This window comes from Drosophila grimshawi, unplaced genomic scaffold, assembly GCF_018153295.1.
Source record: "Drosophila grimshawi isolate 15287-2541.00 unplaced genomic scaffold, ASM1815329v1 contig_1369, whole genome shotgun sequence".
Taxonomy (NCBI): Eukaryota; Metazoa; Arthropoda; class Insecta; order Diptera; family Drosophilidae; genus Drosophila; species Drosophila grimshawi.
In genome coordinates this window covers 4,215,245-4,227,717 of record NW_025062891.1, presented here as the reverse complement: position 1 = coordinate 4,227,717, position 12,473 = coordinate 4,215,245, and the positions used below count along the sequence as shown (strand labels likewise).

At 36.7% G+C, this 12,473-nt stretch overlaps 3 protein-coding genes across 4 annotated transcripts in view; 1 reads left to right on the top strand and 2 right to left on the bottom strand.

Moving 5' to 3' along the window:
• Positions 1 to 12,473, top strand: part of LOC6560320 (locomotion-related protein Hikaru genki) — a 28,320-nt gene that overhangs the window by 5,431 nt on the left and 10,416 nt on the right. The gene's annotated exons all lie outside the window — the stretch shown is intronic.
• On the bottom strand, positions 205 to 7,654 carry LOC6560620. The gene is made up of 17 exons (XM_043214257.1): positions 7,416 to 7,654; positions 7,150 to 7,350; positions 7,003 to 7,084; positions 6,842 to 6,942; positions 6,518 to 6,788; positions 6,233 to 6,453; positions 5,864 to 6,178; positions 5,654 to 5,806; positions 2,348 to 2,364; positions 2,012 to 2,225; positions 1,751 to 1,951; positions 1,616 to 1,697; positions 1,455 to 1,555; positions 1,131 to 1,401; positions 846 to 1,066; positions 475 to 789; positions 205 to 417 (listed from the first exon to the last, which is right to left on the bottom strand). Exons 1-17 carry the CDS (start codon positions 7,615 to 7,617, stop codon positions 257 to 259), a joined length of 3,129 nt encoding a protein of 1,042 aa, XP_043070192.1. The 5' UTR covers positions 7,618 to 7,654; the 3' UTR covers positions 205 to 256.
• LOC116804986 (cytochrome P450 4p1-like) lies at positions 9,009 to 11,310 on the bottom strand. The gene is made up of 8 exons (XM_032734361.1): positions 11,077 to 11,310; positions 10,811 to 11,011; positions 10,669 to 10,750; positions 10,508 to 10,608; positions 10,184 to 10,454; positions 9,899 to 10,119; positions 9,528 to 9,842; positions 9,009 to 9,470 (listed from the first exon to the last, which is right to left on the bottom strand). The coding sequence occupies exons 1-8, from the start codon at positions 11,276 to 11,278 to the stop codon at positions 9,313 to 9,315; spliced, it is 1,551 nt and encodes a 516-aa protein (XP_032590252.1). The 5' UTR covers positions 11,279 to 11,310; the 3' UTR covers positions 9,009 to 9,312.

Below are 12,473 nucleotides of genomic sequence, written 5' to 3'. Positions count from 1 at the left end.
GAGTTACTATATCGAAGTCTGAGGTCTTTATACTCACACAAAATTTAATATTTGGAAGATGTAGCTTTTGACCTTGGAAATTCGAAACGGGAAATAGCCCGGAAATACCTTAGACTACACAGAACCAAATTAACTTTTGGAGCAAAGCAGACGGTAATTTACACGAAAACACAAAAAAAAAAAAAAAAAAAAAAAACCTTATTGTTCATTGGATGATTTGCAAAAATGTACTAAATTAATAAACTCAATTTAGTGACTAATTACGCTTAACTAGTTTCACTTTTATGTCGTTGCGAGAACGCAATGTGATGCCCACGTTGAAACCCAAATCCTTTGGATCGACAAGTGGCAATACTTTGAACTGCTTGAGGATCACAATCAGCAGTGTCTTCATTTCCAGCATGGCATACTTTTGACCTATAGATGATGTAAAATAAGTTAAAGTTGTCCAAATGATATGTTCGTAAACTTTACCTATGCAATTGCGTTGTCCAGCGCTGAAGGGAACATAGGCAAAGGGGTGACGATCCTTGCTGTTTTCGGGCAGAAATCGTTCGGGTTGAAACTCTTCGGGTGAAGTCCAGTATTTGGGATTACGATGCAGCGCAAAGATATGAACAGTGATGTTACAGCCAGCTGGTAGTATTAAGCCATTAGCCAGCTCCGTTTCCCGAACTGCTTTACGACTTATTATGGGAACCGAGGGAAACATGCGTAAAGTTTCCTTCACAAAGCACTCCAAATACTTCAGTTTCGATAGCTGATTAATATCCAAGTTGCTGAAGTCATCTGGAGAAATATAGGGTTTATATTGGTGGAAAGCTTTTGTCAATGATGACTCTTACCAGCTATATGTTCGTTTATCTCCTGATAGCAGAGCTCCTGTTTGTCCGCATATAAGGACATGTTCATAAGTCCGAATTTAAGACCGATGGATGTGGTATCGAATCCTGCAAACATGAGAGTGTCCACTTCCTCGCAAATGCCCTCATGGTCAATTAATCCATCTTTTTCTGCCAAGATGAGCGTATCCAGCATGGCAAAGCGTTGCTTCTTCTTAATGTAACTGAAGTTGAGCAGTTAATTTAGCTATCCATTCAGATATATAGTTTCTTATCAGTTTTACTTACATATCATCATCAGCATCTTGAACGTTTTTATTGTCCTTGAGCAGCTCTTCTAGCATTATACGGCGCTTGGCTATAATCTCACTAGAGAATTCATGCACTCCGTCGAGGAAGGGCGCATCCTTCCTGGCCCCAAACAGATTATAAAGCGTATCACTCCAAAAAATGGGATTACTCAGACGCCTGACAAATGTTTTCTCAATCATGCTAAAATTTACGCGATACGTATCACCTTTGGCAGCCATATCATCCAGTTTAACGCCCATGGCAGTCTCTGAGGGTTGATAAATTCAAGTTTACAGTCAACTCACAGTCTGACAGACTTACCACAAATACTGTTCAATGTGAATCTGGGAATGAGCTCACTTAGAGAGATAGAAATCTCAGATTGACCCTCAAACTGCTTCACAAACTTTAGACTTTCCACTCTATTAAACGAAGATAATTGAAATCTGTTTACATTTAATGTTAAAATATGAGCAACTCACTTGAAAATCTCTTCAAATTGTCCCAAGATATTAAAATGGAAAGTGGGCGTTAACATCTTGCGTCTCGTATGCCATATCTTATCTGTTATTTCAAAGTTATTTTTTTTTATATTTTTTATATATAGATCGATTTACCTGTCGATATCAACAGTCCAGTGCGTAAAGCTGGTTTTAGAAACTCATAGACCAGACCTTTGGTTATTAGATTCTGATCAGTTAAAATCAGTTCAGCGCTCTCCGCATCGATAATATTGTATGCGGCGATACCCATGGCATATTCCAAATAACTGCGTCCGATTTGTTTATTCTTGGCGAGCAATACATCAAATACATCAGCTATAGGAATACAATTTTACATTAAGTTATTTTTAGGAATAATAATTCGCTTTTACCCACCAATGCCTTTGCCATACATATCAAAGCTGTTTCCAAATATTGTGCGTCCCTTGGAAACCGCAGCAATGCTCTCTATGGGACGACCATCATTGGTGCGTATTCGCTTTGCAAAGAATGCCAAGACATAGTAATCCTTGTTGATTCTATATAGCCAGAAGATTAATGTGCCCAGACCGATTAACAGCAACAAACACAATCCCATTTTACGACCGCTCTATTCAACTGCTACTCAGAGACTAACCTATGAAATTATTATACAATTATTGGAGCGTATTTAGACTTTAACTGTAGCCATTATCAGAGACAAAAGATAAGATAGTACATGCGTGAGTATACTCTGCGTTGAAACCAGTCTAACAGAGATAAGCATTTATAAAATTATTTTGTTTATTTTTAAAAACTGTTGCTAATTAGATGTATTGATTGTTTAATTAACTGTTTATTATTTTTATTGTTCATTATTTTTTCACTTATGTTTCGTGAGTTAGTTTAGATTATACATCTTTTTATATTATTTTGAAAGTTGGCTTTATTTTAAATGATTTGTTGAAAAAAAGCAACGAAAAAATATATTTAAACAATTTATGAAAGCAGGTTGCAGGTTTCATGCGCAATTTTGAGTGTTGACCTCATTCGGATTTTATAGTCGGTCGGATAGTCGGACTAGGAGAAACGACTTGAGTACAGCCTGTAAAGCCACCAAAAAACGGCTGAAAGTTGTGGTGTAGCGCAGATGAATCAATTTGTCTCAAGAGTATGTCAGACGATTTGAAGAAATAATTTATCTGCAGAAATCCGCTCGAAACTGGGAGGGCAGTCGACAAATGCAGCAGTCTTTGAAATGTCGCGTGGTCTGCTAGGATCTTTGCTTTTTTTTTATTTATTTATTGTTATTTAATTAATTCATTATTTTATTTGCTTTTGATGAATGGTATTTCTTAATTTGTAGAATTAAATTTAGAAAAACGAACAATTAAACGCAGTTTCTGATTTTGGACTATCTTTATTATGCACGGGTGTGTCTTTACTTTGTTGCATTTGCAGACATATCGATAGGCAATTATCGTATACCACCACCAAAAGTGAAATTTAAAGGGCCACATTGCTGAAAAGGGGAAGCAAGTTGGCAGAGTCAGCAAGATCAGCGTTGCATGTAGCGGCATTTTTCGCAAGGTGGCGTGTTGTGGGTTATGGAGAATGAACACATGTGAAAAAAACGCAGTGAGGGCAGGTCATGTTCCGTAGCGCGTAGATTTTTATGCCGTGCAAGCAAAGGTTGAAGTACCTTTAGGAGTGCACTAACCCTCCGTTATTCTTTAGGCTTTGTGGAATCAAATTCGGCGTGGGCAAATCCACCATCTTCTAATATTGGCAGCGCGCATGCGCACTGACGGCGTATCTCTTCAGCTAGCGAGTGCGTTCCAGTATGGAATTAGTGCCATCAGGATAGGAAAAGCCTTCAGTAACGAAAGTCGCGTAGTTCGAGCGCAGTAAACTTAATCGAACCCAGAATTTATACTAAAACACAAAGTAAAAAAAGAAAAGAGAAACATATGTCAAAAAAATCAAATCCACGCCCTGTCGAGTGCAAGTCGACTGCGCGCATGTGATCAGTGCCAAACCCAAAATCAGCGCCCAGGGCGCAGTGCTCCAGCGCATCCATTCCTCCTTCAGTATATTTATGTAAATGTTGAATGTAGGCAATTATCTATGTATTTGAATGTTATGTTAAGCAAAATTGAAAAGCTATTCGTTATTTATGTTCATATATTTATCTATTCACGTATCTATTATTAATTTAAATTTCTAAGTACCGTGTTTTTCAACAAAATCCGGCGTCCGGATTTTTGCCAAATTGGGGAAACAATTTTTGCACGAAGCCCCCATACACCGAATACTTATATTGGAGCTCTAATAGGGTAGGATAGGGATTGAGGGCAAGATTCCCGATTTAAATTCAAAATTGAATAGCCGTTGCAGCATGCAACGCTACCTAGCGGCGTATTTTGTAATTACTATATTATACCATATAATGTTTGTTAATAAATTGTAAGGAAATAACGATGATCTGTGAGTAAGTTAAATAGAGGGGAGAATCGCCGGGAGCATGGAATAAATTAGTCGTCAACTCCAATTTAAGGGCGATGGGCAAAAAATGGCAGCGGCCCATTGCAGGAAGGGCGGGTCGCCTTTAGGAGGGGCGGGTACGTCGTGGCCATAAACACCAGGCCCGTCAGCTGTTTCGTTTGTTTTGTGTGTGCATGTAGGTCTTTATGTAGTGTTGTGTAGGTCGAGTTTTTTTTTGGAGTCTGTACCGTCCACGGACAGGTTTGGAGTTACCCACCTCTGGGAATAACTGAGCTAGCCGAGGTTGCCCACTGAAACACTGGATGTGTTACAACTTGTTGGAGAATTGAGAGTAACTTTTCTGAACTTAGGAAAATACAACGCAGAAACGTGTGACCAGATCTATACTAATCGATTTTTTAATTTTATTTAAAAATTATTTTTTTTTTTTTTATTTTAAATTTTTTTTTTTTTTTTTTTTAAATATTAATTTTTTAAAAAAAAAAAAAAAAAAAAAAATATTTTTTAAAAAAATATTTTTTTTTTTTTTTTTTTTTTTTTTTTTTTTTTTTTATTTTAAATTTGAAGTTTTTTTTTTAATCCCCGACTTGGTTTTCCTGGCCGGGGTTCGTGGTTGGTTTGGTTTTCCCCCCCCCTTCTTCTTCCCCTTTTTCGGTGGTTTGTAGGTTGTAGGGGGCCTCGCGCCCCCCCCGGCGGGGGTTACCCCTCCGGGGGTTTTGTTGTTCTTCTCCCGGGGGGGCCCCCTCCCTACGCTGCTGGGGGGGTCCCTCAACTCTGCAACGTAGTCGTCTTTGCCAATTTCTAATTTAATAATTATTTAACTGGGTGACTGCAAAAATTTTCTTTTATGGAATTTTTTTATAAACATTTTTTTGAGTTATTAAAATTTACGTTCTGCAATGTCAAGCAAAAAAAGAAAATCAATGTCAGTGGGATTAGCGCACAATGCAATTCATATTTTTTTTTTAAGACAGTAACAGAATCAAATAGACGGTAGGAAAACCCAAAGCGGAAACGCCCAAGAAAATAAACTTTCTTATAACTTGACTCATAGAGGACGTTGGCCAAAGCTCAGCTTCATCTAAAAAAAAAAAATAGCAAAGCTTATGGCATATAAATGCATTATTTTATTGGGTCAATCGCATTACATTAGATAACAGCAATTTGGTTTGTTATTGCTGTAATTATTTATGGAGTATGCTTTACATTGTATTTAATATGCAATAAAGTGCTGAATGACTAAAAATATACTCGTTGGCTTTGAAAACAGTCTCTGCCAGTAGACAAAACCTGTTCCCACTGCAGTTAATAGATCATTTACCTTATACTATAACTTATTAAAAATGGATCCGTCTGTCCCTCTGTCCATATGTATGAGCAAGTCGATCTCAGAGAACAAGTTACAGACCAATAACTATTCTCATATTGACAATCGTACTATCAGCATGAGCAAGCATTCTCTATTTATATAAATATGTATGTGCATATGTGAGAGTCGACATGAGCGAAAATATTTTTAAGTAGTTTCTTTTTTTCGATTTAGTGTCTATTTACGCTTAACTAATTTCACTTTAATATTGTTTTTGCAACTAAGTGTGATGCCGACGCTAAAAGCAAATTCCTTTTTATCGACAAGTGGCAATACTTTATACAGCTTGAGGATCACAATCAGCAGTGTCTTCATTTCCAGCATGGCATACTTTTGACCTATAGATAATGTAAAATAAGTTAAAGTTGTCCAAACGATATGTTCGTAAACTTTACCTATGCAATTGCGTTGTCCAGCGCTGAAGGGAACATAGGCAAAGGTGTGACGATCCTTGCTGTTTTCGGGAAGAAATCGTTCGGGTTGAAACTCTTCGGGTGAAGCCCAGTATTTGGGATTACGATGCAGCGCGAAGACATGAATCGTGATGTTGCAGCCAGCTGGTAGTATTAAGCCATTAGCCAGCTCCGTTTCTCGAATTGCTCTACGACCCATGAAGGGAACCGAGGGAAACATGCGTAAAGTTTCCTTCACAAAGCACTCCAAATACTTAAGTTTCGATAGCTGATTAATATCCAAGTTGCTGAAGTCATCTGGGGATATAGGGTTTATATTGGTAGAAAGCTTTTGTCAATGACGACTCTTACCAGCTATATGTTCGTTTATCTCCTGATAGCAGAGCTCCTGTTTGTCCGCATATAAGGACATGTTCATAAGTCCGAATATAAGACCGATGGATGTGGTATCGAAGCCCTCAAACATGAGAGTGTCCACTTCCTCGCAAATGCCCTCATGGTCAATTAATCCATCTTTTTCTGCCAAGATGAGCGTATCCAGCATGGCAAAGCGTTGCTTCTTCTTAATGTAACTGAAGTTGAGCAGTTAATTTAGTTATCCATTCAGATATATAGTTTCTTATCAGTTTCACTTACATATCATCATCAGCATTTTGAACGTTTTTATTGTCCTTGAGCAGCTCTTCTAGCATTATACGGCGCTTGGCTATAATCTCACTAGAGAATTCATGCACTCCGTCGAGGAAGGGCACATCCTTCCTGGCCCCAAACAGATTATAAAGCGTATTATTCCAAAAAATGGGATTGCTCAGACGCCTGACAAATGTTTTCTCAATCATGCTAATATTCACGCGATACGTATCACCTTTGGCAGCCATATCATCCAGTTTAACGCCCATGGCAGTCTCTGAGGGTTGATAAATTCAAGTTTACAGTCAACTCACAGTCTGACAGACTTACCACAAATACTGTTCAATGTGAATCTGGGAATGAGCTCACTTAGAGAGATAGAAATCTCAGCTTGACCCTCAAACTGCTTCACAAACTTTAGACTTTCCACTCTATTAAACGAAGATAATTGAAATCTGTTTACATTTAATGTTAAAATATGAGCAACTCACTTGAAAATCTCTTCAAATTGCGTCAAGATATTAAAATGGAAAGTGGGCGTTAACATCTTGCGTCTCGTATGCCATTTCTTATCTGCGATTCATAAACTCAATTTTAATATTATTTTTTCTTAAATTTTTATATACAGAACGTTTTACCTGTTGATGTTAGTAGACCAGTGCGTACAGCTGGATGTAAAAATTCATAGACCAGACTTTTGGATATTAGACTCGGATCATTTAAAATTAGTTCGACGTTCTCCGCATCGATAATGTTATATACGGTTACACCCATGGCATATGCCAGATAACTGCGACCTATTTGCTTAGCCCTATTGCTCATTACCTCAAATACCTCAGCTACAGGAAGAAAATTTAATATTTAGTTGTGTCTCTTTAACTGAAATTGATGCGATTTTACCCACCATCGCTTTTGCCAGACAGATCAAAGCTGTTCCCAAATATTGTGCGTCCCTTGGCAACCGGAGCAATGCTCTCTAAGGGACGACCATCATTGGTGCGTACTCGCCTTGCGAAGAATGCCAAGACATAGTAATCCTTGTTGATTCTATATAGCCAGAAGATTAATGTGCCCAGACCGATTAACAGCAACAAACACAATCCCATTTTACGACCGCTCTATTCAACGGCTCCTCAGAGACTGACCTATGAAATTATTATAAAATTATTGGAGCGTACTTAGAACTTAACACTTGACATTATCAGAAACAAACGAAACGATTGTACTCTGCGTTGCATCCAGTCTAACAGAGAGATAAGAATTTATAAAATTATAATCTCTCTATTTTTATAAACTGTGGCTTATTTGTTTTTTTAATTAACTGTTAATTATTTTTATTGTTCATTATTTTTTCACTTATTGTTCGCGGCTTTGCATAACACTGGTGGAACTTATTCACTTATGTTAACAATACTTGTAATTTAGTAAAACATCGATAGTTCACTATCGAATTAGCCCAAGTTGTAATAAGAACTAGAACAAGTAACGCGCGCGCCTTTGTGTAAGAAAAATAAAGTGTTAATTAAAATAGTTAAATACCGCCCAGACTTGAAACTTGGTTTTATTTTAAATGATTTGTTGGAAAAAAAGCAACGCAAAAATATATTTAAACAATTTATGAAAGCAGGTTGCTGGTTTCATGCGCAATTTTCAGTGTTGACCTCATTCGGATTTTATAGTCGGTCGGATAGTCGGATTAGGAGAAACGACTTGAGTGCAACCTGTAAGTTGCGGTGTAGTGGAGATGAATCAATTTGTCTCTGTTTATCATTTTATTTTTTTTATTTAATTAATTTATTATTTTAGTTGTTGCTGATGACTGGTTTATCGTATTTTGTAGAATTAATTGAATTAATAATTATTTAATTGGGTTGCTGCAAAATTTTCCTCTATGGAAAAACATTCTTTTTTTTTTTTTTGGAAATTTTTGTACATATTAAAATTGAAGTTCTCCATTCGTGCCACGAGGTCAAGCAAAAGAAAACAAAATCAATGTCAATGGGATTAGCGCAAAATGCAATTTTTTTTAAGACCTTGACTCATAGAGGACGTTGGCCAAAGCTCGGCGTTATCTAAAAAAAAAATAGCAAAGCTTGTGGCATATAAATAAATTAATTTATTGGGTCAATCGCATTACATTAGATAACAGCAATTTGGTTTGTTATTGCTGTAATTATTTATGGAGTATGCTTTACATATTATTTAATATGAAATAAAGTGCTGAAATACTAAGAAATATACTCGTTGGCTTTGAAAACAGTATCTGCCAGTAGACAAAACCTGTTCCCACCGCAGTTAATAGATCAGTTACCTTATACTATAACTTATTAAAAATGAATCTGTCTGTCCCTCTGTCCATATGTTTGAGCAAATCGATCTCAGAGAACAAGTTACAGTCCAATAAACATTCTCATATTGAGAATCGTACTATCAGCATGACCAAGCATTCTCTATTTATATAAATATGTGTATATGTGGGAGTCGAAGTGAGCGTAAGTATTTTTAAATATATATTTTTACTCTTCAAGACCTGTTTACAATTTAAATGCGTTTATAAAGATAAGTTTGGCAATAAAGATCACATATGTTTTAATCACTTTAATATACTTAACCCCTAGATTCAGACTAACTGGCTATAAGCTGTAATAAATTCCAAAACTATTTCTTAATAATTTATGTTTAAAAACATAAGCTTTACATTCACACACTTAGTATTAAGGCAACCTAATAGAGAACAATCGAGTTTGTTCCTAAGATTCCAAATTACTAACTTTGAGTTGCTGTTTTTATGGATTTATTGTCTAACGCTTAACTAGTTTCACTTTAATGTTGTTTTGACAACGCAATGTGATGCCCACGTTAAAGACCAAATCCTTTGGATCGACAAGTGGCAATACTTTATACAGCTTGAGGATCACAATCAGCAGTGTCTTCATTTCCAGCATGGCATACTTTTGACCTATAGATAATGTAAAATAAGTTAAAGTTGTCCAAACGATATGTTCGTAAACTTTACCTATGCAATTGCGTTGTCCAGCGCTGAAGGGAACATAGGCAAAGATGTGACGATCCTTGCTGTTTTCGGGCAGAAATCGTTCGGGTTGAAACTCTTCGGGTGAAGTCCAGTATTTGGGGTTGCGATGCAGATCAAAGATACGAAGAGTGATGTTGCAGCCAGCTGGCAGTATTAAGCCATTAGCCAGCTCCGTTTCTCGAACTGCTGTACGACCTATGGAGGGAACCGAGGGAAACATGCGTAAAGTTTCCTTCACAAAGCACTCCAAATACTTAAGTTTCGATATCTGATTACTATCCAAGTTGCTAAAGTCATCTGGAGAAATATAGGGTTTATATTGGTGGAAAGTTTTGGTTAATGATGACTCTTACCAGCTATATGTTCGTTTATCTCCTGATAGCAGAGCTCCTGTTTGTCCGCATATAAGGACATGTTCATAAGTCCGAATATAAGACCGATGGATGTGGTATCGAATCCTGCAAACATGAGAGAGTCCACTTCCTCGCAAATGCCCTCATGGTCAATTAATCCATCTTTTTCTGCCAAGATAAGCGTATCCAGCATGGCAAAGCGTTGCTTCTTCTTAATGTAACTGAAGTTGAGCAGTTAATTTAGTTATCCATTCAGATATATAGTTTCTTATCAGTTTCACTTACATATCATCATCAGCATCTTGAACGTTTTTATTGTCCTTGAGCAGCTCTTCTAGCATTATACGGCGCTTGGCTATAATCTCACTAGAGAATTCATGCACTCCGTCGAGGAAGGGCGCATCCTTCCTGGCCCCAAACAGATTGTAAAGCGTATTATTCCAAAAAATGGGATTACTCATACGCCTGATAAATGCTTTCTCAATCATGCTAAAATTTATGCGATACGTATCACCTTTGGCAGCCATATCATCCAGTTTAACGCCCATGGCAGTCTCTGAGGGTTGATAAATTCAAGTTTACAGTCAACTCTCTGTCTGACAGACTTACCACAAATACTGTTCAATGTGAATCTGGGAATGAGCTCACTTAGAGAGATAGAAATCTCAGATTGACCCTCAAACTGCTTCACAAACTTTAGACTTTCCACTCTATTAAAGGAAGATAATTGAAATCTGTTTACATTTAATGTTAAAATATGAGCAACTCACTTGAAAATCTCTTCAAATTGTCCCAAGATATTAAAATGGAAAGTGGGCGTTAACATCTTGCGTCTCGTATGCCATTTCTTATCTGCGATTCATAAACTCAATTTGAATTTTAGTTTTTCTTAAATTTTTAAATGCGGTTTACCTGTCGATGTCAGTAGACCAGTGCGTAAAGCTGGATGTACAAGCTCATAGACCAGACTTTTGGATATTAGACTGTGATCATTTAAAATCAGTTCAACGTTCTCCGCATCGATAATATTGTATATGGCCGTACCCATGAAATATGCCAGATAACTGCGACCTATTTGCTTAGCCCTATTGCTCATTACCTCAAATACCTCAGCTACAGGAAGAAAATTGAATATTTAGTTGTGTGTCTTTAACTGAAACTGATGCGATTTTACCCACCATCGCTTTTGCCATACAGATCAAAGCTGTTCCCAAATATTGTGCGTCCCTTGGCAACCGGAACAATGCTCTCTAAGGGACGACCATCATTGGTGCGTACTCGCCTTGCGAAGAATGCCAAGACATAGTAATCCTTGTTGATTCTATATAGCCAGAAGATTAATGTGCCCAGACCGATTAACAGCAACAAACACAATCCCATTTCACGACCGCTCTATTCAACTGCTACTCAGAGACTGGTCTATGAAATTATTACAGGATTCTTACGGCGCACTCATGGACTTTAGATCAAAATTTATATACCATATTAAGCAGGTTTTGTTGCACTCATAATAAAGTAGATTAGATATGTAATTACCGTACAGGGCAATTGCTTATACTATATACGTTGTAATATGAGCTGCAGTGCTGAAATATTACTAAAAAATCTGTAGCTTGTAAAACGCAATCTACAATCAGTTAGCAAATCTTATCGCGAAGTCGCTTTTTTACTTTGACTTCTTACATTTAAAATGTTTTATTGCGAAATAAAAGAAACATGCTCTCTAAGTTAATATTTTGTTCTATTTATCAGAACTTATAATCATGGGTATTTAATTTTCAAAATTTTTTTTAGCAGCAATAATAATACTCAGAAGAATAAGCAATATCAAATATCAATAAGTGATTCTGATTCGCTTGTCGCTTATCATTTATAAAGCGCAATTTAAGTTGCTGTATTTAATTTGAATAATTTTTTGTTTTATTTTATTACTACGCAGACTAGCTATTATTAAAAGCATTACAGTCATGTCTAATTAAGTGAGCTGCATTTAAGGGTTCGCACTTTGAGAGACTGTTGCTGACAACACTTTGCTTTGTTCTGCTTTGCGTTTGCATTTGCTTCTGGCTAATTGGCAATTGAATTACATAAATTAAGAGCGTCGAATGCAATTTATCCTCTTTACATTATAGTTGACCCACTTTTGTTAGTCTCGGACAGCGGAAAATAAATAAAGCCCTATAAAAAAACCAAATAATAATGATATAGTCGTGTATACTCGACTACGAGATACCCTGAACCCAGCTGTAGCTGTAAATTTTATAGTTTCATCCTTTTAAAAAGATTTGCACACTCAAATGTAAGCATGCGTGGAAGTACTCTCATTTCTTATGGTACTGAAGTGTAAGAAGAAACTAAGGCAACTAACTTAATCTAAGCGTGGTAAATGAGAACTTATATTCTAAATTTGAAGTCGCTAAACTGCAATTGGTAGTGTTTCACCTGCATTTTCCATATTGGCTGAGTAGATTAATAAGATAGTGATTACTATGCACTAGTTTATAAGTACGCTGTCGGATTAGAGCCTTAGAATCCTATGAATATGTCTATGTTTTATACATGTAGTGGTTTATAA